Source organism: Rhododendron vialii, chromosome 10a (assembly GCF_030253575.1).
Source record: "Rhododendron vialii isolate Sample 1 chromosome 10a, ASM3025357v1".
Classification (NCBI taxonomy): domain Eukaryota; kingdom Viridiplantae; phylum Streptophyta; class Magnoliopsida; order Ericales; family Ericaceae; genus Rhododendron; species Rhododendron vialii.
Genome location: NC_080566.1, coordinates 25957831 through 25982810, shown reverse-complemented (window position 1 = coordinate 25982810; position 24980 = coordinate 25957831). Strand labels below are relative to the sequence as shown.

The 24980-nt window shown below is 39.5% G+C and overlaps 2 protein-coding genes across 5 annotated transcripts; one reads left to right on the top strand and one right to left on the bottom strand.

Annotated features, from left to right (window-relative positions):
* Window positions 1-661: 661 nt before the first annotated feature.
* Window positions 662-8882, bottom strand: LOC131303589 (uncharacterized). 2 transcript variants are annotated; one of them, XM_058330533.1, is made up of 4 exons: window positions 8731-8882; window positions 7766-7871; window positions 3102-3182; window positions 662-2869 (listed from the first exon to the last, which is right to left on the bottom strand). In XM_058330533.1, the coding sequence occupies exons 2-4, from the start codon at window positions 7865-7867 to the stop codon at window positions 968-970; spliced, it is 2085 nt and encodes a 694-aa protein (XP_058186516.1). In that variant the 5' UTR covers window positions 7868-7871; window positions 8731-8882; the 3' UTR covers window positions 662-967. The 2 variants fall into 2 exon arrangements, with proteins under 2 accessions (XP_058186516.1, XP_058186517.1); XM_058330534.1 differs by lacking the exons at window positions 7766-7871; window positions 8731-8882 and adding an exon at window positions 4966-5115.
* A 9244-nt stretch (window positions 8883-18126) lies between these two features.
* On the top strand, window positions 18127-24959 carry LOC131303590 (filament-like plant protein 3). Of its 3 annotated transcripts, XM_058330535.1 has the most exons (5): window positions 18127-18554; window positions 19352-19525; window positions 21921-22101; window positions 22541-23796; window positions 24432-24959. In XM_058330535.1, the coding sequence occupies exons 2-5, from the start codon at window positions 19409-19411 to the stop codon at window positions 24567-24569; spliced, it is 1692 nt and encodes a 563-aa protein (XP_058186518.1). In that variant the 5' UTR covers window positions 18127-18554; window positions 19352-19408; the 3' UTR covers window positions 24570-24959. The 3 variants fall into 3 exon arrangements, with proteins under 3 accessions (XP_058186518.1, XP_058186519.1, XP_058186520.1); XM_058330536.1 differs by having other exon boundaries at window positions 18127-19525; XM_058330537.1 differs by lacking the exons at window positions 18127-18554; window positions 19352-19525 and adding an exon at window positions 21592-21841.
* Window positions 24960-24980: the final 21 nt, after the last annotated feature.

Genomic DNA, 24980 nt, shown 5'->3' with positions numbered 1-24980 from the left:
TTGGGGTAATGAGTGGAGATAGATAGATAGATAAAGAATTAAGAGTAATAATTAGAGAGAAAATTTATTCGGGACTGTGCGCAGAGAGAAAAAATTGAGTCTAGGTACTAGGCCTGGAGAGAACTTGAAGACAGAACTGAAAACATTAGTTGCACGTATCTACTACACACACTAAAACATTGATGAAGGTAAAATACCAAGATGCTTATGCCCGGGTCGTAGCAGGCCATGCAACACTTTGGGAGAATAAATTGAAAAATACAAATCAGAATAGCTCGATATACTTCGCGTCCATCCACATCCTCTCGGACACATAGAGCATATGCATATAAAAAGCTTATCATGAAATGTGCAGAAAAAACCTTAAAACAGGACAAAGTGTGTGCATACCGCAGATGGTTTGAATTGTCTAGCTTTTTGCCTTGCTCTTATCATGGAAATCCATTCACCGGGAAAGAACTCGTGATATCTGGATAGTTGAGGTTATAAATAGTATACCAATAACCGTCCCTACCAAAAGTCACAGATAGTGTAGCCCCTGCATGGGAGAAGGAAAAGAAAACACATGCAGTTCACCACGCTAACTGAAGTACGTAGGCATTTTAAATTTAAAGTATAAGACATTTTCGTTAGGCATGGTACATTCACAGTACGTATCTAAATAAGTCAAAAGTTTTCTTGAGACTAAATACCATTAATTTGGGAAAAAAAATCCTTACAAATTATTTGTTGTTGCTTAGATCATAAGCTTCAGTTAGAGTGGATCTTACATATACAACTTGTTCAAGGGCAGGGCTAAAACCATAGGTTAAATGGCTGTGCATCGGCAGCCCTCCATCGTGGATGGATCATCTATGAGAGAGGGAAGGTGGTGGCTAGCTACATCTAAAAAGATGGTAGATGGTTTCCCACCATATTGCCTATCATAACAACTCATCTAGTTGCCGATCACAAAAAAAAAAAGAGCTCATTTAGTCTTGGGTAATGCTTTAAACCTGGGCTTCTTATTCCCAAATCCTAGGTTGCCATATGGTTTACTCCGAGGTTTCCCAGCCTTTTGGCGACGAAACATTTTCCACCACTGTAACTTATTCGCGACCTTCTTATTGCCACGCCGGCTGCCTCCCAACTGTTTGATGCCGCCTTTGGATAGCTTCGAGTGCTTAGATTTCTGTACCTGACCCAAGAGCCCCTTTACAAGTTTGTGGAAATGCCCATGCTGGTTCTTATCTGCTACCTTGCGAACCACTGGCTTCCTATGTTCTTCAACTGCTTGTTCTCCATAACCCTTCTGTTTGCTCTTTCCATGAAAAATCTTCCCTGCATTCTTCCACAAAGATGTACCACGGCCTGCCTTGGTCTTTTGATCACTATCATCACCATGGTGGTGGTGGTGGTGGTGGTGGTGATGGTGGTGGTGGAACACAAGTGCCAGCTTGTCTTTCAGCCTTCTAAACCCACCTCTTTGTTTTTTCAGCTTTACCCGGTTGCCTGATCTGGAATCCTTGGCTGAACCCACACTAGTTGATGCTGGACTCACTACTCTGGATGATAGATCCATGTGATGACGGGCGGGTACCTGATCTGGTAATGGATACCCCTCGCTCTCGCTGCTACTTGCAGGGCCCATGTAAGGGCCCACCGTCCGACCTGGCAGGAAGTACCCTTCACAATCACTACTGTTAGTGGAACTCATATCCCCTTGGCCACGTGTAGGGCTAGCTTCCTGAGTTGTCCAGCTGGAGGATGAACTAGTGGCTTCTGATTCTTGTCTAAAGGGCAATATTTTCCATTGGGCCACCCGCTTACTACTTTTTTGGACTCCACCGTTCTCTTGGTCCGTCGCGTTTCCATACAAAGTAGGGGACAACATACATTGACTATGCTTCTGAGCTAGCAGTTTTGGCCTTGAAATCATCTGATTTGGTGTACTCTTCTCCCTTGGAGTTGTATCTGTGGCCTTAGTCAGTTTGTGAACTGAATCTGCCACTTCAAATCTTTTATTCGTTAAACCCATGGATCCTAAAGAAGAAACCTGCTTTGTTGTTTGAGACGTCCCAATACTCCTGATTAACTCCCTCGGGGGTGTTGCAGATGGCAAAGTAGATGCCACATTTACGATATTGGTTGGATTTGGGGGGAGCATCAACCCTTGAGCAGATTCATGAGCATTGCTGGGTGTATGATGATCATTTTTCCCCGCCAATGGACTCATCCATTCCATTTTCCTTGAAATGGCCTTCACACTCTGACCGGTGACCTGAAGTGTCCTCCAGCTCTTTTTGCCATGTCCATTTGCAACAGTAACTGAATCTATCCCAGGAATAGAACTGGCCATCCTTCCAGAGGACCCATGTAGAGCTTCACTCTTCCCTAATTGACCCCCATGCTCAGAGGCTAGCTGCAAAGATGGAAAGCGGAATTCAACCTCTTTGAAGGCATCAGCAACTTCTTTTGACGTGTAATCAGTCTCATGAGGTTTCTTCTCAATTTCTATCCCTTTGACCTGCCCTGTACCCCAATAAGACCCACTATGACGATGAAGATTATCAATGTCCATGCCATGGTTATCCTTGATAAATTTTGTCTGCTTTACAAAGCTTTGCTCGCCAGCCATGCAACACCTTTTTCTACTCTCAGGTTCGATGGCAGAAGTGAAGCACTTTGTGCGCTTAACAGGCGTTTGTTTATCTTCTCGTGGAGGAGTTGGTTTGAATTTAAGAGCTTTAGCAGTGCTTTGAGCGACTCCAGGAGAAATTTTTGACAGACCTGGCAAAAATGGTGGCCTCAATATTGGCATGGCTTTTAGCTCCTCCAGTTCAGTAGCAGGAGGAGATGCATCAAATACACCAACCTGAGCTGATGTGAACTGCGATATAGACACATGAAAAGCTCAATTAGCACAACTATGATAACAAGGCAATTCAATTTGGTGTACACACTTCTAAGCTGGGACTAGATTACTAGAACATAGACTTTACACTGAGGCGTGCTCTGAAATTACTGTCAAGAGCTTACTGCGTTAATTCTGAACTCAATGGTCCATCGTATTTAGAACCAAAGAGCAAAACACTAGCAAAACATAAAGAACGCATACATACCTGTGAATGAGCCGCCAAAACCCTTACAGTAGCACCATCGAGTAAGTTCTTTAAGAAGACTTTTGCTTTCTCGTCCAACATCTACAACAAATAACAAAAGCCCAGTGAATACACACCTACAGAATTTTAAGCACAAGAAAGGTATCTAAATTGATAAACTGATATATGATTACCAATTCCCAGAAGTTAAGAACAAGTAGACGCTAGCATAGAAAAGAACCTATAATTGACATAAGATGCAGTTTCTATGTGCTTGCTGGAGAGCAGAGATCGCGTTATGAGCATGTGCGAGCTACTAACATGAATACTAGTGATCTCTCTCTCTCTCTCTCTCTCTCTCTCTCTCTCTCTCTCTCTCTCTCTCATGGCAAGTTGGAATGACGCTTGAAGAAAAACTTAGATAATAGAAGAAAGATGGCAAAATATGAGGCATTTGTGGGCTCTCTCAAACAGCTTGACATTTAGATGGGTTGTCAATAATTTGACAGGGTCTCAAAGCGGGCAAAAAAGTCCCATATTCAAACCTGACCTCCAACATTACAATTACAATACATGCACGTGTTTTGGTCAGTTTGTACAGCAAATAATGGCAAGATGGGAGAGACCGAGTTAAGAACATAAACAATGAAGTTAACCTATTTAGCTTAGGCTTTTAGATAAGTTAGTGGTTGACAATATAGCCATGCGATATAAGGTTTCCTATAACCAAAAACAGATCAATAAAGAGGCAAAAAAAGAGACAAAGACAGATACAGAGAGCCCTCGTAGTGGAATACTAGAATCAGCACAGGAAAGAGTCCTCCTAACTATATATGAATTTACATTTAATCAAATTACAATAAGAGATTTAGATGACATCCTTATCGCTTCAAAAACAACAATGGGGTGGCTTCATCATGCAGACAGGGTCAACCTCCTTAAGTAAGGACTAGTATTTAATGGTTATGGAAATGTGTCATGGTTCAGAATGCATTACCGAAATACGTAATAGTCAATAATTCTCTTCTATGTAACCCAAGAGGACTCCAGGTATTTAGCAATTCTGCCACATGGCTAAGATCTAGTAGGCTTAACCTTAGTAACGCTGACAAACAAGAGCCAGGTGTTCAACACTTCAAAATGCAATTCCAGTACTAAGAAGTGCATCAGCAGGTGGGATAGGAGATGTAACGCCCCATGCGAACCACTGGGCCAGTGCCTTGATTTTGATCCACAATCCACACCACATGGCCCAAAAGCTTAAGCCCAAGGTACTAGGAGTAGCTTACATGGTTTATTATATGCCCAAGATCACCCATGTAGACTTCCGATGAGGGGGATATTACAATCTCCCCACCTTTATTCCCTCGCGTCCTCGCAAGGTTGAGCACTAGATTTACCACAACTTTACCCAGGTCATTTCCCTAGTGGCTAGAGTCACCATAGCTTTACCCGGGTCGTTTCTCTAGTAGTCAAAGTCACCACAGCATTACCCGAGTCTTTTCTCTGACCTAAGCCCACACGGTTGTGTACACGGGTTGCTCTGATACTATTTGTAATGCCCCATGTGAACCACTGGCACATTACCTTGATTTTGATCCACAAGCCAGACCACATGGCCCAAAAGCTCAAGCCCAAAGTACTAGTAGTAGCTTACATGGTTTATTATATACCCAAGATCACCCATGTAGACTTCCGATGTGGGACGGGATATTACAGGTGAATCTTGCAAATTGCAATCTAAGGCGGGGAGGATAAGATGCTGAAACAGGAGTCCAAGAGGAAAAGAATCCAGGGGACAAGACTAGAAAAACAACATTAGACCACTAAAATCATTTAAACATAACATCAAAAAGGCTAGTCTATAAACAACCCCAAGTCTCACCTTCACCCCTAGCTAGCGTGATGAATTGATATTTGCTTAAGCATCCAACTCAAAACCAATTGGCTAGAGTGGAGAGGCCGCCCAAACATATGTACTAGCTTTGGAGGTAATAATTAATCAATGCAGGAAAATCACAAGCTCTAACACTCCACCGCAAGTGCGATCCCTACCTTCATGTGGACATGAAAAGAAAGGATCCAGAACATATAGGGATCAGACAGGGTGCACCTATGGTATGAACAAAGGAGGCAACCAGTCAAGAAATACTTATGCAAAAACCTCTAAAAGCCTAGCATGATACTGTGTTAAAGCGTCCAACTCAAAACCATTCTGCATAAAGCATCCAACTTAAAACCAATTCAACATGAATTGGCTATGAGAAAATAGGTCACCCAGACTCATATACTAGCATTAACATTAGATGTAATGAATAACTAATGTGGGCCAAACTATAATAGTATCAAGCTAATTATCATTACAGTTTTTCAATAGCAGATGGATTGCGCTTAACATATTGTACCATAAAACAGGTAACATGGGGCACAATTGTTATGCTCCTATGAGATCGTTGTACTAAGAAGATATTTAGTTTATTAGTTCTGAAAGACCAAAGTCCTAGAACTAGAAAAGTTTCTTCGACAAAAAAGCTTCTGTAAGGAATGATTTTGTGGTAAAGAAAGTATGGGCTACAAACAGGAAGGTATCAAAACTGGTTGATGTACAAGATATTTTCTTTACCAATCTTACGTATACAAAGATATTTCATACCCTGGAGCTGGGGGACTAACTAATTTATAGCACTCCCTCCCATCCCATATTCTTGGTCTGTATGGGAACTTCAACATTTTAAGGTCACATGCAATTATTGTGTTTGAATTCAAATTCAATAGCCGTATTTCCTAATTTTTCCCACTTAAATATAGTATATATTTATGTCTATTTACTAGGTTTAGCTCTGGAAAATTAGACATTTTTTCTTAATTTTTCAAAATGGACAATGTTGTTTGGACATCCACAAAAATAATACTGGACCACCAATATGGGACGGAGGGAGTATCAATTTTAATTTAGCTTTGGAAGTTCCTCCTAAATTCAATTAGTGGACTACTTGGTCTTTAAGTGTCTTTAGCTTATTAAAAGATTTTCTGATTTAGAGAACATTGCCAAAAATATGCTTCAAATGGATGAGGAGAATTAGCACCTAGTTGTTATAACAGAGGTCGTAATAGCTTTAGTAGAAAAATCTCCTTTAGTGAATCAACCCATGGGATCTATTTTGTTCGAGAACACTGCCCAAAAATCCACCTCGCTAATTCACTTATCCTACAATTTGAAACCTTATTAAGCCTACAATTGGTACCAAAAGCTGAACAAAGATGGTTTTGAAAAAACTACGAAGGAAACCTCAGTCCATGTAGTCAAAAGGCATCTTAACAGCTGAAAAAACATGCATTACTATCGAATTCCATGGCATGGAGCATCAAATAAGCTTTCTACTCGATATTCAAACAGTTTCCGAATATTATTTTGCTTCTACAGATGTTACAGTTTTTCGTAATAAGCAGAACTGATTGTGCTCCTTTTCATGTGCCCTAGCATAACAGTAGGTGTCACTACAATAAGAATCATAAGATCCATACAGCCGATCGCTTCAACCCGCTACCCAATGCAGGTCACAATTTTAACATAAGTGGGGTCTCTCATGTACGCCGAGTACCCTCCAAGTAGTATGTCACCTCTTCGAATACCAGTTTCTACAAGCAAGAAATACTGCATTTCCCATAGAACTATAAGGTTGCTGGTTGACATATATGGACTGCCGTATATTTGTTATCCTTAAAGATTTTTTATGTGCCGCAGTCATAGAAAAAAGGTTTTTATGGTTCATATAAACAGCATGCCAAAGAAGATTACCAAGATACATATCCTTCTCTTTTTTTTCCTTTTCACTTTGAAAGTTGGAGCTCCAGACTGCTCAAAATTTTCAGAGACACGATTGCCATTCTTTTCATAAGAACACTAATGACAGCAGTACACAAAAAGTTTGGACTGGTTTAAATCTTCCTTGACTTGTATTAAATCCATTGTGGTGGCCTCGGTTACCGCCTCGGTAACCTGGCCAGGCGTTCCAAACCAGAGCCCCGTGGGAGTCCGGTCAGCAGATTGGTTGGAACCTAGGGTCCTGGCATGCTGCTCGGTTCATCGCTCGGTAGAAAGACTGATTTCGGAGAATGCTATCAGCACGAGTTCCTGCTTCGGTATATCCGAAGCTCTCTGAGAGAGGCAGTTACGCCAGATGGGTCCCATGAGGATCGTGCAGCAGGCGTAATCATTGGGATCAGGTCTGGCCATGTGCTCCGTAACCGCTTCATTCCTTTCGTCATATATGACGTCACTCGAGGCAGTTACCTGAGTGTATCCTCCACGCGTTAGCTTGGAGGCCAAGAAAACCTAGGTCTATAAATATAGAGGGATACTCACCTGGAGAGGTATGTCATTTTTCCCTAACCCTAGATCTACATTCTCCCTTGAGGTCTAACTCGATCGTCGGAGGGTCACTGGGCTATTCCAGCTCTAGTGACTTGTTGCAGGTCCAGAAGCAGGAGAACGAACCAGCGGAAGGAGAACCCTAACCCAGGCCAAGGTCCCGTCAAATCGAACCCCCACATCCATCATCATTGCAACCACAAATGTATTTCATATGTGCATGCATATTCGTATGTCAATTTGTCCATGCATATATAACTTGCTCGGAAAGGTTCGGTATTGAATACCAGAACTTATTGCAAAGAAATCTTACGTAATCAGAACAGGCACATTGTGAGTCGTTTTGGTTTCTTTGGAGAAGCCCATATAATTTTCTCAATGCCTGGACATCTGATTCTGGATCCTGCACTTCCATCTCCCTGATGAGGATTAATTACGATTAAGTTCAACTAAACAGCAAGTAAAAAGATACTACCAAATAATCAGTTAGGAGATGTACTAATTGCATGTTGCAGGATTCAAAAACAAGGAAAGAAGTCTTCGAAAATAGTATATGCTACTTTTACGGTAAAGCTCAAGAAACTGCGGAAGCTTTTATCTGACTGAGAGGGGGGCGCACAGATTGGGTACAGACCATAGTTTTTCATGTGAAACTTTGCCTTCAAGTTTGAACCCACAACCTTAAGGTGGGTTCCTATAACAGTTTCCATAAATAACGATAATTATTCCTAATCATGCAGACTATACTTCAACTGATCTCATTAATCCAAAAGCCTTCTAGTTCTTTTCGAAAAGCCTTTTAATTTGGTCTAGAAATATACACTTTGACTTGGATTGTAGCACTATCATGAGCCGATATCTATCGGTAATAGTCTCCCATAGTCTGGATATATCTTCTAATTTACGAATTGAAAAAGTCACTTCGTTCATTGTTCATCAAAAGGACAACGAACCGGCTTATATAGGTAAGTAATTCCAGTGTCCGATTAATATCTAAAAACCATCAACATAATCACATCACGAATTGTCGTCATTGTAAGAGCATCCACACCGCCAGCCATTTTTGGCAAAATTCCTATCGATTTCTGAAAAAACTAGAGGTTGGGTACACGCAATGCATGTGCAAATTGGTCCTATTCATTCTACACCGCAACTAAACATGTGAACAGGGCATGAATCAACCTACAGGAAAAATCATTTGATACGAAAACAATACAATCGGGTTATATGTACAAACGTTGCATTGTCGTAAAGACAAAAGAAAATATCAATAATTACCTCTTCTAGGAGTTAGTGAACAATTTGCCTCTTCACGATTTAAATCGATGGTCTCGTCTCGTATCTATCGTTCTGTTGTGTTGTTTTGATAACCCGTAACAGTCTCTCTCCCGTCATGGACAAAAAGGAAACTGTTTTTCATTCCGAAAGTCTACGAACACATAGAATCTGTGCACAAATTTTATTGCAAGGCTCACCACGGATCTCACACAAATTATTCAAACTGTTCATTAAATGTAAAATATTTTTTCAAGGGTTCCCGTAAAAAATAAGCTCAATTTTTTACGGAAACCCTTGAAAAAATGTTTTACATTTAATGAACGGCTCGGATGATTTATGTGGAATCCGTGGTGGGCCCCAATTCAAAATCTGTGCACAGATTGTCTGTGTGTAGCAGAATTCCATTCCATTCTGTGTGTAGCAGAATTCCATTCCAGAAAGTCTACACACACAGAATCATCTGTGCACAGATTGGGCACTGTGTGTAGCAGAATTCCGTTCCCCTTTTCATTCTGGATTACTCCACCTTGATTTTGATCCACAAGCCACCCCACATGGCCCAAAAGCTCAAGCACAAGGTACTAGTAGTAGCCCATGAGGTTTGTTATATGTCCAAAATCATCCATGTAGACTTTCGATGTGGGACGGGGTGTTACAATCTCCCCAACTTTATAGTCTCGCGCCCTCGCGAGGGGTTGAGCACTATAATCACCGATACAAATCAAACCAACAACTAAATCAAACCAAACTCCAAGGCCCACATGGTCGTGCACATGGATGTCTCTGATACCACATGTAACGCCCCAAGCAGACCACTGACCCAGTACCTTAATTTTGATCCACAGGCCACACCACATGGCCCAAAAGCTTAAGCACAAGGTACTAGTAGTAACCCATGAGGTTTGTTATATGCCCAAGATCATCCATATAGACTTCTGATGTGGGACGGGGTGTTGTTGTGGGGTCCATCACAGGTCCTATACAAACGATCCGAACCATTCATTAAATGTAAAACACTTTTTTAAGGGTTCCCGTAAAATATTAGCTCAATTCAATACCCATAGGTGCTTGATCTAATCATCTAATTTTTCAGTACCCAAAAAACTGAATGAAAATTTAGATGATTGGATCGAGTATCTATAGATATTAGATTGAGCGTATTTTTTACGGGGACTCTTGAAAAAATATTTTACATCTAATGAACGGCTCGGATCATTTGTGTGGGGCCCGTAGTGGACCCCACAACAAAATATGTGCACAATCTGTGTACAGATGTGTGTGTGGTTAGCAGGGTTCGGATTACAGGGTTGGATAATCAGCCATGCTATCCACACAGATTTTCTGTGCACAGATCGGGCACGAATTGCAATGAAGGGTCACTACAGGTCACACACAAAACGATACAAGTCGTTTATTAAATTTAAAATATTTTTTCCGAGTGTCCCTCAAAAAATTAACTCAATCGAATAACCAAAAAATTAGCTAAAATTTGAATCAAAATTTAGAAGATTGGATCGAGCTCTTATGGTTATCCAATTGAACTGATTTTTTGGAGTGGCCATCTGAAAAAATATATTTCAAATTTAATGAACGACTCGGATTATTTTTATGAGACCCATAGTGCCTCCCACTTTGCGATCTGGGCATGATCTGGGCAAACAAGTCTTTCCGTTGGATAATTTCCTTATCTGCCCTGCCCTTACAGTTACTTGGGTTGGGTAGATTTAGGCTCTTTTTGGAACTCGAAGAAAATAAAAGAAAAGAAAACATTTCCATTGTTTGGTTGGAAGAGAAAGAGAGAACAAAATAAAGATTTTAAATTTAGTGAATAGTAAGTTTTTCCTTCCATTTTTCTTTCCTTTTTTTTCTTTTCTTTTCATTTCCTTAAGTTCCAAACGGAGCCTTAGGTTCTTTAGTCGAACAATTTTGAAAAACTAAAAGTATACACAACCTCAAAATTGAAGGACACCAAATTTGTACTCTTCCTTTCTTATTATATAGAGAAGAGAGATAGATTAGAATAGATGACACAAAAATGTAAAATTGGGTGCCACACCCATTAAGCCAAAATTCTCTCAAATTTACCTAATGTTTAATTAGGAAACAACATATAGTTACTTGCAACAAAAAAAAGAAAAAGATAAAAGAAATACATAATGGGAGATGATAAAAGCGCGCAATAATAGAGAATGCAACTAAAGTGTGATTCACTTCAAATTTTGTAAGTAATAAAATAAGAGGATGAGAAGAAGAGATGGAGTGAGAAATTTGAAAGAGAGAAGGGTTAAGAGGGTTTTGATTTACATACATAGTCATTCCCATCATAGCAAAAATTTGTAGTAGAAATAAGAAGAATGGGCAAGAAATATTGAAGATTTCACAACCAATTTGAGACGGAGGTATCATTTGAAAGTACTAACCAAGACAGAGAAAGTAAAAGTAGTATCCATCCAGTCAGTAATCTAGGCGTTAATAAATATGATCACCAATCAAATTGAAATTTAGAAAAAATAACGTAATCAAAATGCATCATCACAAAATAACCAAAATAATCACCGGAAAAGTAGCAAAATTGAAGATGAGGGAATGCCAAAGGAGACAACGAGACCTATGATTTTTGAAGTTTTCGTGAGTAAGACTGAATAGGATTGGCCTAGAGCATATTTTTTCTATGGTTATGATGCACTGCAGTTTTATTCCCCAAATGCAGTTAATCAAAACACAAACCTTCCAAGTTTAGAATGAAGAGTTTTAGGGGAAAATTTCATGTAGGCACCTGACAGCTTTCATGCAAATCACATATAAATGCTTAATCTTTCTTAAATTTTATATAAACACTTGAACTTTTAAAAACTCATTAATTTAATACATGCCGTCAACTTCCGTCTAAAACCAAACGGAATGGTTGAGTTGGATTGGAGGGAAGCCTAAATAGTTTGAAAGGGAAATCCAATCCCCTGTAGTGAAATTACGTGCCAAAATGCTCTTAAAAGACACCTAAGACCCCATCTCCCTCCATTACATCACTCATTACGAGATTTTTATCGAACTAATCCTTTTTTTAGAACTATTAGCCTGAATACTCTCGTTTTCAAACTATTTTTAAAACTGCTCGGTAGAGCCACTTCAACAAGCGCTACCTGAGTAGCACTGTTCCGATTGGCGGTATGGAATTACACCTGTGCCACGCGGCTGTATGACATGGACAAACGCCATTTGAAATAGCTCTACTCAAATTAGTAGAGCCACCCGAACTGGCTCTAGCTCTCTTTTTTTTTTTGATCCGGCTCTAGCGCTTTAAACACTGTTTTCCCCAATAGGGCTAGGGCTTTTGTATCTAATTCCAACGGCGCTTCTTCTCCCTCTCTCCTCTGCTCTGCTCCCCTCCCTCTCTGCGATACCCACCCTCGTGCTAGCCGAGACCGCTCGATGGACGCCGTCAAAAATCGGCAACAATCGTCACTGACTCGCTGGTTGTTCGCCGTATGTATCTCTCTCTCTTCGGCTCTCTCTGTGCTTTCTTTGCATTCTCTACTCTCTACTATTCTGATTACAAGCATTTATGGAGAGGAGTAAGGAAGAAAATCCATGGGCATTAATCCCCAGTCCACACGTGAGATGGGTGGTCTTCTGCAGGTGTAAGAAAGCGACCAAATCGGTAGGAGAGAGGAAATTCGACACATCCGTGCCTAGGTTTACACCCACACAGGGTTCATCCCTCTTCCGTTGCTGCTTAATCTCTGCAAATTCTACATATCAAACCCATAAAAGTTTAGCACTTCATACACCACTTTATAAGCACATCTCTAGATTTTAGAGAATTATCTGAAATGGGTTTGGGGCTGTTTTTCTAGTATGAATCCTATCGTGAAATCGGAACCATAACTCTCCTCATGCACATTATGCACCCCAAGATTATGAATGTATGTGTATCTAGTGACTTTCTGAAGTGGGTTTGTGCTCGTTTACCTATTTTCACCCCTCGCATAGGGTTCATTTCTCTCATGTTGCTGGCTAAACTACCCAAATGTTGCAATGCAACTCACACCCACAACAATATGGCAAGTATTTGTTTGTCCATAGCAATTTAGCACTTTATACACCCAAGTTGTTCACATAAAGGCTAGTAATCAATTTTCTGACTTTGAAGTGGGTTTATGGCTTTTTTACCTGGTAGGAGAGTGGAGTCTGTAGTGAGGAGGAGCATGAGAAAATGGCGGTGAGGCTTTGGGGAAAGGGAAAAATACGTAGAACTTAGGTCCAGTCAACAACAGTAGAACTCTACTTGGATCCACGGCAATAAAATTCCTTTTCTGAATCGTGCTCCACCCTAAATCGTTATCATCAAGTTCTTTGCGCTTAAAGTGGATTTGTTTTCAAACGGCTTTGTTTGTTACTGTGTGCTATTTACATATCTTTTTCTTATGTTCTAGCTTTGTCTTCGACATACCATGTGCCAATCAAAATAAAACTAATGCTTCAAAATCTTTTACAATCTTGAAAGTTCATAAAAGAATTTAATTTTTTCTCTTAAATCTTTTGGGATTGGAGGATAAGATAGTTTTTTGGCTTAGTTCAAGCAAAATGGAAAGCTAGCCACTCATGACTCATAAATCTGTTGTATTTTTTTTTAAAGAAAGTTCTTAGTGAAGTATTATTGTTTGATTTATGTAATGCAAATTTATGAATTGTTGGTCATTAGTTATATTATGGGCAATCGTTTTATTTTGTTCAATTTTAAGCAAAGTAGTTATTGTCAATCCATTTTCTCTTAAACATAATACAATAGGTACGTATGGAATGGCAAGATATACACTTCCTATTCATTATACGCATTCTTTTACCTTGGCTAGTGTACGTCAAGGAAAATTGGAAATCACCTTAAATTGTGTTGGTGCAAAACCCCTTGTTCAAGTCTTTATAAATTTGCCTATATTTTGTTTAGCAATGTGGATAATATGTCAAAATTGACAATTAATCTAAAATATAGGTCATACTATGGACCTCAACCTTAATGCGCTTCGTAGGCCTAACCCGGGGCCCAGAGATGGATCGATTCTACGTTTACAACAGCAGCACCGCTCTCGAGAAGTCTGGGAAGCTGATGTAAGTGACATTTGGATAATGTACGTACTTCATAAACTTTAGTGTAAATTTGTCAATCTAATCCATGAATTAACAATTTATTTTAGCACACGCGGCCTGTGGATTCAAAAAAAGTCAGAGTTCGTAGTGCGAAGAAAGGTATACGAGCATTGCCATGGCCATCACCCCTTGTTTTAGAGTTGATACAGCGTGCCCGTTTAGAGGGCCTTTGTTCATTGCCTTTTGTGTCCGTGGATTGGGGTCTGATTACAGCACTTTTAGAGCGATGGCGGCCTGAGACACACACGTTCCACTTGCGGCCCGGTGAGTCCACAATCACGCTACAAGAGCTAGCCCTACGAAAGTGGTCTTATGCACACAATGGGGGTAGGCGATACGGATCGCGTACTACAAACCTATCTGAGAGCTTTATTGGAGTCCTCAAGGAAGCCAGACACCTCCCCATAGTGGCCACAATTAGGACGACATTCTATAAATGTGTTACGTATTTCAACAACTATGCCGTCAAAGCAAGGGAGGGGATCGAATCAGGTAAAACATTTAGCAAATTCGCAACGGAAAAGTACGATGAATGGAGGATGAGAGCAAGAAGGCACGAAGTGATTGAGTTTGACAGAGAGACGAGAATCTACGAGGTGCGAACTCCAATGAATCCAACTAGCTCATATAAAGGAAATCATAGGCACACAGTACACTTCAATGAGCAGACATGTACTTGCAACAAGATGCAACAATGGAGGATGCCGTGCTCGCATGTGATTGCAGTGTGTAATAGAATGGCCATGGACCCTACACGATTCATAAGCAATGTTTGGAGGCTTGACTCAAACATAGCCATATATAGCTCTGAAACGTTCGTACCGCTGCATGACAAATCATATTGGCCTCCCTACAATGGGCCAATAATTCATCCTGATGAAGAACGTCTTAGGGGTCGAGGACGTCCACAAGTAAATCGATTTCGAAATGAGATGGATATGATGGACGACTGGCTTGAGGCACAACCATCACACAAACAGTCTTGTACCTTGTGTGGTGGACATGGGCATAACAAGCGAAAATGTTCAAAGAGGGGAGAAGCGTCATCTTCGGTACCAAATATGTAACTTGTAATGTTTAAAATTATGTATCTATTTGACTTTTCAATTGCTAAAATGGATCTATAACTTGCAATGTTTAGTTTTTATTTTCTTTCATGGAAGTTGGAGAATAAGTATTGTTGTTAGAGCTATATAATGCGAAGTTATGATGGTTATTAGTTTTTGTAGTGCTTCAGTGTCAACTGTTAAATTGTTGTTTAAAATAACAAAATCAGTACCACATAATTAAAGGCAGTTAACATTGTAATGAGGTTTTCAAAATAAATTAGAGAAAGTTAACTATATTTAGAATTCTTCAGTAGGAAAATAAATATACAAGATGTGTAGCAAACTAAAGCTGAAAATATAAATAAATTTTTTCCAGTGAAGTTAATAAAAACCCTAAAGCGAATTAAAGTGCCATCAACATTGTTCTATATATATATATATATATATATATATATATATATATATATATATATATTAGTTATATTTTGGACAATCATTTTTTTTTTTCAATTTTAAGTAAAGTAGTTATTGTCAATCTATCTTTTCTCAAGCATAAAGTACAATAGTTTCCGCTATTCACGTTGTAATGACCAAATATTCTACACTAAGTGGTTCACAATTTTTCTTTTAACGATTTTACTTTCGTTTTCACCATGAGCAAGACAAGTGATCAAATTAATGGGAAGATGTTTCAATAAGGTAGAGCCAGTTGCAAAGGCGCTACCTGATTTAGGTAGAGCCACTTGAAATGGCGCTACCTGATTAGGTAGAGCAACTTCAAGTGGCGCTAGTCCACGTCATATAACCAACGCAACACATGACAGAACGCCACATGACAAATAGCGCCAATTGTAACGGCGCTACTCAGGTAGCGCTTGTTGAAGTGGCTCTACCGAGCAATTTTAAAAATAGTTTGAAAATAAAAGTATTCCAGCCAATAGTTCTAAAAAAAGGATTATTTTGATAAAAATCTCCACTCATTACAATCTCTCACGTACAATTGTCTGCATCTTTCCCTCCATTGAAGCTCGACCCCCAGATTTCCGGCGGCGAGAGGGGAGGGATCTACTCCTTTCCTTTTCTCTCTCTCTCCCCCTCTTTCTTCTCTCTTTTTCATTTTCTTTTTAGACAGGTTTTCAAGTGGTAGAGGCCATGGTCGCTGCTATTTTCGTTGTTTTTCTTCATCTCGCTGGCTTTCCTATCTCGTTTCAACCACCGATGTGGTTGTTGGGTTACATTGGTTTGCTGCTTAACGGCTAACGACTCCATTTCTAGGGGTTTGGGCGGAGGGGCGGAGTATGGTGGTGATGGTTCGGCTACCTCATTTGGCATCCTGTAACGATCTCAGTTCGCTTCTCGTGGCCACAGGCGTGGATTTTGGGTTTCTCTGGTTTGGTGCCTACAACAAACGACTTGAGTAGTGGCTGGTTCTTATGGGTTTCTGGGCAGCGGTGTTGGGCTGGACGGCGTGGAGATGGGATGCGGATGGCACGCGGTGAGGGGAGTCGGATAGCGATGGTGGATGCTGATGGGCGGCTTGGTGGAGGGGCGGATGAGCCGTTCTCTGAGACAGCAACAAGAGCTTGTTCCATGGGTCTCCGGCGACGGCGTGGCAATGGCAGTGACTTGTCCCTTTACAGGTGACCATGGTGTGATGGGCATGGCAGTAGTGGTGGCGACGCTATTGACGGGCGTTGGGCTGAGTTTGGCCTGTGTTCAGGCTGGACTTGGCCTATATTTGTGCCTTATGTTGTAAATCCAGGTGTGAGATCCATCAGTGTTTTTGAGCTTAATATAAATTTTGGGTTTTTTAGACCAGTAGGGGTGTTCGGCTTAGGCCTTTTTAGGTTAGGTTTTTTAGTAGTGTGGTTTGGTTCCGGTATAAAAATTTAGAAACTGTGTTAAATAGTTTAGTCTGCAGATTTACGTTAATAGTTTCGGTTCCAAACTGATTCGATCTGTATATAGATACGATATATATACATATAACTCAATTAATTTAGATACACCAAGTATACATGAAAGTTATAGTCAACTAATTTTCTAGACTAATTTTCTAAATTAATAATTAATAATTTTCTAAATTTTTCTATAAATAAAAATCAATTCTTAGTTTATCTCTGCAATTTTGAGTACTTTAAATAGTTTATGAAAATAATATCTCAATTTCAAGTAAACCGTGATTCGAAACTGAAATCGAACCTTAGTCTAATGGTTTGGATTGGTTTGGTTCTACACTTTTTTGGGGTTGGTTTGGTTCTCCAAATATATAATACGTATGTAGTGTGGTTTGGTTTTTGATTTACTATAAAACCGAACCAATCCGGTCCATGCTCATCCCTAGTTTCTTGCCAATTGTTGGTTTGGGACTCGGATTAGGCAGAAGATTGCTCTGAGCATGATGCCTTTTTCTTGCTCATATTAGTCTTGTATCTTTTTCAAGATAATGTAACTTTTTTGCTGTTCAAAAAAAAAGAAGCTCGACCGTGGCATCATCTCCTGCATCCAGCAACATCTCAAGCTCCAGTACTTTGGAGGACAACCTATGCATCCAAGTTGGCTCTAAACGTGCCCTTTATACCTCTTGGATAAATATAGGGTGGTTCGGATCGGATTTGAGGACACTATAAAGCATGCGCTGCCAAGCGTCCAAAATGACGCCGTTTTGACACTCAATAAGGCCAAAACTATGTCGTTTTGATCCCATAAAGATCTAGAAAAAACTACTTTTAAGGCAAGAAACTTAATTAATTTCCAGATTCTACTTAATTTCCATCCTGATTTTCTAGACAACAAACTTCATATGAACCAAATTTCAATCCTTAATTTCTAGATTCCACTTCATATCCATATGCTTTTTAGTTCTATAAAATAAAAAACCCGTAGTATTTCAATAAAAATTCTCTCTTTCCGTATGCACTGACCAACACTCAACAAATCTTTGACACACAAATTTAGATCATCAAATACTTTTGTCCCATAACACAAATAACAAATACCTTGTTCGATTTGAGTTTTGAAGGAAATTTTAAAGTGTAATAAGTGAAGAAAAATTAAGAAAATTTATTATGAATCATATACAGAAATTTTAAGTATTCCAAACAAACAAATCTAAAGATTTTCCAAATTTGCATAATGGAGATGCTCTTTCCTCATCAATCATCAAATCAAGTAACAAAGCGACAGCAGAAGAAAGCTGTGGTAGAGAGAGAGAGAGAGAGAGAGAGAGAGAGAGAGGTTTATGTGGAGCGTGCCTTACGTAAGTCAAACAACAAACAGCTGTGGAAGTGAAGTCTCCTGCCCGTGAGCGGGAATAACGCCATCTCCATTTGAAAACCCACATCCCCAAATTCTCTCCTTTGATATAGAGTCATAGACTTTTTGTCTCTATTTCTTTTTGAATAGAAGAAATGTTAATTATACCAATGTCACTCCATTTGGGCATTCTTTCTCCATATAAACTCCAACAATCATAGATTTCTGAATTCCTATTATACTTGTTCTGACATTCTCTAGATTCCACTGCAGATTATTGCTTTTTGTATACTCTGTAGTTGTTTGTTTCTATGCACTACTGCCTATTAATTATCCTCCTTTTCAACCAAGGTTCGATCTTCTCCACAAACCAAGGTATCCTATGCCCTCTCTCTCTCTCTCGATGTTTTGTTTTTCTTGTAATCCTTTCAATGTTTTGCATTTTTGGGTCTCGTTTTATGATACATATTTTGCTCAAACTTCGTGAGATATTTTGTAATTGCCATGGCAATTTTCTTAACTACCAACATTTTACTCTCTCTCTCTCTCTCTCTCTCTCTCTCTCTGTGTGGGTAGTCATGGGGATTTGAGAGGTAGCCATCAGATGGGTTGTTGGGGAATTTTCTGACGCAGGGAAATTCAAAATTGATTGCTAAATTCAAAACAATCTCAATTTAGCTTTTGACATTTTTGCTTTTCTATAACTTACTTTTTAGGGCCTTTCAAAAAGGCTAAACTTTCCCTTGGAGGTTGGATACTTTGTTGGGGAGTGAATTCCAAGCAAAGCTTAAAAATCACCACCTCCTCATTTTCATCAGCAAGCCCCAAATTACTTTTTTTGGACTCCGGTAGTACAGCCGAGACAGCAACAGGTTCTCTTCCCCTGAGGGGATGGAGCGACAGAAGTATTGAGAATTCAAGATTTGGAAGTCACGGCGAGACAAACCGGTTATCATTAGGATAGGTGTCAAGTGGAAGGTGGGGCAGTACCAAGCTGAGGAATCCTAACAGACAGGGGATGACAGTTATTCCTTCCGAATCTATTAAATCAGATCAAGTCATGCATCCCACTTTTCTCTTTTAGATTGTCAAACTTTAAATAGGTTCTATTATGTGAATTCGTATTATGAATTTCCAGAATCTGGGTAACTTTTCTTTACAAATGTGTTTAGTGTGGCTAGTGGCATCTTTGGAGATGATGGGTAGAAACTGATCAAATCGAGTCGGGGATGGACCGGAGGAGTTGGTTGTGGCGGAGGAAGTCTTCCGAGAAGATCCCTGGTGGCGGTGAAACCGAAAGCTCAGGATCATTATCTTCTCATTCCGAGAGATTCTCTGATGATCAGGTTTGTGCCTTTCATGTAGCCTAATTCTAAATTCCAATCATGGATTTTTTTTTTGCTATTTGGAAGTGTTGACTTTTTTGTACATTGAGTAATGTTGAACTACCTAACTGCATTTGTTTATCACTTGTTTCTGTGCTTATGTTTGTTGTTACATGTTCAGTCGCCTGAGTTTAATAAGAGAATACATTTTTTTTTATATATTTTTTGGGGGTGAAATGAAGAAAACCTAAACTAATCCAAAGTCTGCTTTGTCTCTCTGCCATTCATGTTCATGTGAATCATGTCCTCCATGATTGATTATTATATTTTTTTTCTTTGCTTATTTCCCTGTGATTTAACTAGGTTTAAAAGTCTAAATCGCAAATGTCGTGATTAAGGTATCTGACATGGACACGTTACAAACTTTCCTTCCTTCTTTCCTGTACATTATTTTGACAAGGGAGAATAAGTACAAGAGGAAATAAAGAATATTCACCACCTAACTGCATGGTGGTGGCCGGTAATGGGACAGAGGCGGCTGGTGGTGGGAGATTAGGGTTAGGTTAGGTTTTGGGTTCTTGGGATGAGTTTTGGGTCTTTGGCCCACTCTCTGATTTTAGGATTTTGGGTTTCGGCCCATTTGGATGTATCTAACCCTTGGTTGGTATCCCCAATATTTTATTTTTAATGAAATGTTTTCTTTGCCAATAAAAAAGAAGAAGCCAAAGTGATTGTGATTCATTTAAGGTCAGGAGGTTATAATAAGATGAGATTTCCGCTAAACTAATTGAATGGACTAAAACTCATGTTTTCACGGATTTCTAGGTAGGTCATTCTCGTCACATGCATCAACTAAAGTATCATTTAGCGGAAACAATTTCATAGCATTGTGAATAGATGACTTGGGTAGTTTTGTGAATAGAAGAACCTCAATAATCACTTATCTGTGTATGAAATGAGACGTACGCCGGTGTATTTACGGACACAATGTACTAAAAGTGGTGGACATATATGCCCAAACATACCTGTGCATGCAAATCATCTATATCTTCTGCGCTTTTTGTTTCCATGAAAAATATTTTAGAATGAAGTAGTTATGTTACTCTGAAGATGCGATCACAATCCACTTTTGGAAATTATTCTTCGTACGTCTGTTGGGTTTTGGAAGAAAGAAGAGCATGATAATAGAATAACGGAATTGGTCCAGTTTCTTCGGTGAAAATAAGAGCATTCAAATTTGGAGAGGGGTATGAAACAATAATGCAAGGGAAAAAAAGGTCTATAAAGCATGTCTGCTTTTCTAGATTCAAAAATTGGTCGTACCAGTTCCGGAAAGAGATCCAAACTTCAGCGGTAGGAAGGTTGTGGAAAACGTTTTTGCCGTGGAGTTCTGGTATACTTGCTGGAACACCTCTCAAGTCTCGAGTTATTGAATGGCTATGAAAAGGTTCCATCTTATCAAGACAGTTGTTTTGTCGAGAAACATGGTTGTCCTACATCATTTGGACCACATTTGTCCAAATATTCAATGGAGTAGGAGTCAGGACCACAATTGCCAAAGTACTCTTTTTCCTGTTGGGATTTTACCCAAAATTTATCTTCAACTACTCGCACACCGTTGAGTAACAATCTTTTTCCTAATGTATTCACTTTGAAACCTCGTGACACCACCATTGAAAAATTTTGGTCCTGTCTCAGAGAGAGGCTCGGTGAAGGATATAACAAGCTCTAATCATTGGTTATGTATGGTGGATTCTTGATCCTGTAAACTTTGACCATTGTAAAGAAATTATCCTTCTGGTTCAGCTTATGGGAAACCTGTGCTTGTCTCTGAAGCTTCACATTGAGGTGAAATAGAGTTTACTATTTCAGAACCAGTGCTGCTTCACATATTAGTGCCTCGAAAATTCACAAGCCCTCTGCAGATTGGAACTTAGGTATGTGGCTGCAAAATCATTTACATACTACGAACTAACTCCAACCATTAGACTCAGACATTCATGGCCCAAATAATGTTCATAACAATAGAAATCGGAATCCTCAGTTATAAGCAGGATTTCTTCTTTCCACTGTAGTTGGTTAGTATTAGGATGGTGAGATCCGTATTAACTGTTGCATTTCATTATCGCATAGAAGTGAAATTATGGCATTTTTGGCCAGTTGTTAACTTAAATAGTATCCACTCCCACCGCGGCAGAGTAGGTGCTGTATTCAAGTCTGGTTGGTGCACAAGTCTGGTTTTCCAAACAGAAAAAAATGGGAAAAATGAAAAGGAAAGTATCGGTGGTGGTATGTCTTACAAAAAGGAGCTGGGAGCCTCAATATATGTGCTTTGAGGTTTATACGTTACTTTCACATTCCGCAAGCATTTGAGTTTCTCTTGTCCTCTTATCTGTTTGGCGTTTGATTACTGAAGGTCTGTTCAAACCATAATACCCAATCTCCAGAAGTCACATCTAAAGCTTCACCAAGTTACAAAGAACTTGATGAAAGTGTGAAGAGTCTAACAGAGAAGCTCTCAGCTGCTCTTCTCAACATAAAGGTGAAGGAAGACTTGGTAAAGCAGCATGAAAAAGTTGCAGAGGAAGCCATATCAGGTACTTCCTTTATTCCTACCTTTTGTGGAAAGTCTTTTCAAAATGAATGTTTTTCTTTTCTTTTCCCAATTTGCTTCACAAATTGAAAGGACAAAGATGATTGGCACCCTACTTTCTCAATTTACGTTCTTCTCTAATTTTGGTACTTCTTAAATGATTTTTAATTGCTTTCTTAGGGTCGTTAGATGTCGATTTTTGTCTTTTCTTTGGTGCTTATCTTCCCATCTGCCAAACTGCTAACGTTATAATTCAAGAGGCCTTACTTGGGGAAGTAAACTGTCGTGAATAATTATTCAGCGACAACCATCTGCAGATTGCAATTGAATCATTGAAATTTGAAAGTTTAAGCATAATAACAATATTTTCAGATATCCACCCTCTTCTTCAAGTTGGAAGTTGACATCTATTTGGCCTTTTTGTTTGCTGTCTCACATACTAGGATGGGAGAAGGCTGAAAGTGAAGCAGTGGTTTTCAAGCAACAACTTGAGGATGCAACTAAAAGGAATTCAGCCCTTGAAGATCGAATTCTCCATCTCAATGGAGCTCTCAAGGAGTGTGTTAGACAACTTCGACTAGTTAGAGAAGAACATGACCAAAAACTGAATGATGTGATTGCCAAGAAAACTCATGAATGGGAATCTACGAAGTCTGAACAAGAGAGCCAAGCATCTACGAAGTCTGAACAAGAGAGCCAAGCTTTTACATCTAAACTCATGGCCACGGAGAAAAAACTCATGGCCACAGAGAAAAGACTTGAGGCCGCAGAAAAAGAAAATTCAGTTCTCAAGCTTGAGCTTCTTTCTAGGGATGAGGAGATAGAGATTAGGATTATTGAGAGGGATTTGAGCACCCAAGCTGCTGAAATGGCTAGCAAACAGCATCTGGAGAGCATAAAGAAGGTGGCTCGGCTTGAAGCAGAGTGCCGCAGGTTAAAGGCCATGGCACGAAAACCATCAAACGATAATAAGTCTGTTACTGCCTCCTCGATTTACGTTGAATCCTTCACAGATAGCCAATCAGATAGTGGGGAGAGGCTACTGCTGCTTGAAAGCGACAATCACAAGATGGATGGTTCAGAGCCAAATGAGTGTATGAAGGCCCTTGGAAGAAACCTTATGGTCCCTTCGGTTGATATTCTGATGGAAGATTTCCTTGAGATGGAAAGAATTGCAGCATTGCCTCATATAGGAAATGGACCTTTATCAGATCAACCCCATGAGGAGGAAAGCCCTTTAAAAGCAGATCTCGAAGTGATGATTTATCGGACAGCTGAACTAGAGGAGAAGCTAGAGAAGGTGGAAATGGAGAAAGTGGAATTGGAGATGGACTTAAGTGTGTGCCGAGATCAGGTTAAGAAATCAAATGATCGGAGAATAGAAGTAGAGGCGAAGTTGGTGGAGCTTCGGACTCAGTTATCTCGGGAAAGGGATGCAAGACTTGCATCTGAGGCAAAGATTGAGGCTACCAGTGCAAGGAGAGAATGGACAGAGTCACAACTAGGAGAAACTGAAGCTGAGATGAAAACCTTGCTTTCAAAAGTTGGTTATTTGGAAGAAGAGGTTGAAAAGGAGCGGGCTTTATCAGGGGAAGCGGTGGTCCAGTGTCGAAAAATGGAAGACGAGATTTTGAGGATGAAACATGAAGTTGAGCTCCTGAATTCAGCAAGGTTGAATGGAGATTTGAAATTGAAGAAGGTCAGTTTGTTTTTGCAGTTTCGTTTTCATTGTCGAGCCCTTGCAATGCACCAATAAAGAAGAAATCTTTCCTTAAAAAATAACCCTATAAGGCAGAGAATTTATATTCTTATTAAAGACATGTGCATGAATACTTTCCTGGAACAGAACACATGAAAGTTTGAATTTGCTCCTGGAAATGGTTTTATATCATTTCAAATCTAATGTTTTTCTTCAACTTATACGTAATCAACTTCTTTTGTTCTTAAGTTAGTTGAGGATGATATCAGAAAATACAAGATTTGTCTAATTGCTTTAATGGTTTCCAAAGTATGGAATTATGCACTTGATTACGGTATCCAACTTAGGAAAATGGTAGTTTAATTTCTTGAAACTTTGTCACGACTTTTTTCATTCTGATCAAGTGCATCAGAGAGTTTGTTCTTCATTTCATTTTGCCTCGGTTTCTACAGTTTCCACATCCTGACGTTGTTTTATTTCTAGCAAACGGATCCTTAGAAACTAGAAAACTGACTGCTCTATGGAAGATGCCTGTGGTAGATCAAGTCTTTCCTAGTAGCTTTATATTTTAAGTCCTGGTTGATTTGTGCATAAACATTTGATGATCACTTGTACTTAATGTTGGTTTGTGACAGGAGAAGGAACTATCAGTGGCTGCTGGTAAACTTTCAGAGTGCCAGAAAACAATTGCCTCTCTTGGAAAGCAGTTGAAATCCCTAGCAACGTTGGAAGACTTCCGAATTGACTCGGAAGAAAACATTGGAGCTGCCTAAGGAAAGACCGCGATTTCCTGGATATGGTTCTGAATCATGGATATACCACTTCCTGATTCTGATGAATTCTATTCCCAAAAAACAATCCATTAGAACATACTCGTCCAATAGAAGTACGCGACAAGAGCCTCTTATTTCCATCCTCACTGCCTTGGCCTAGGGTATGCCGATTGTGTCCTGTATTTATTCAGCTCTTTTTTTTTTTACCCCTCGCTTATTTACCATTTTATACACCTTGTTTCTAAATGAAGAAACACAGCAGAGAGTGAAATTAAATCAGTCAGAATATATATAGGAGCCAAAATACCGTTTGGGAGTATATCAGGGTTGTATATCAGAAAGTTTTGGTTTCTTTGTTCTAGTAATGACAGATTGGTGATTGTAAGAAAAGTTTGAGCTACAATAAATCAC

What these genes read in the sequence shown, in the direction of transcription:
- LOC131303590 (XM_058330535.1), top strand. Translation starts at nt 19,409, where the DNA reads ATGGACCGGAGGAGTTGGTTGTGGCGGAGGAAGTCTTCCGAGAAGATC. An exon ending in AGAGATTCTCTGATGATCAG is followed by an intron (nt 19,526 to 21,920) that starts GTTTGTGCCTTT and finishes TGATTACTGAAG; the next exon opens with GTCTGTTCAAACCATAATAC. An exon ending in GAGATTTGAAATTGAAGAAG is followed by an intron (nt 23,797 to 24,431) that starts GTCAGTTTGTTT and finishes GGTTTGTGACAG; the next exon opens with GAGAAGGAACTATCAGTGGC.
- LOC131303589 (XM_058330533.1), bottom strand. Translation starts at nt 7,867, where the DNA reads ATGGAAGTGCAGGATCCAGAATCAGATGTCCAGGCATTGAGAAAATTA. An exon ending in AATGTGCCTGTTCTGATTAC is followed by an intron (nt 3,183 to 7,765) that starts GTAAGATTTCTT and finishes TATTTGTTGTAG; the next exon opens with ATGTTGGACGAGAAAGCAAA. An exon ending in TTTTGGCGGCTCATTCACAG is followed by an intron (nt 2,870 to 3,101) that starts GTATGTATGCGT and finishes TCTATATCGCAG; the next exon opens with TTCACATCAGCTCAGGTTGG.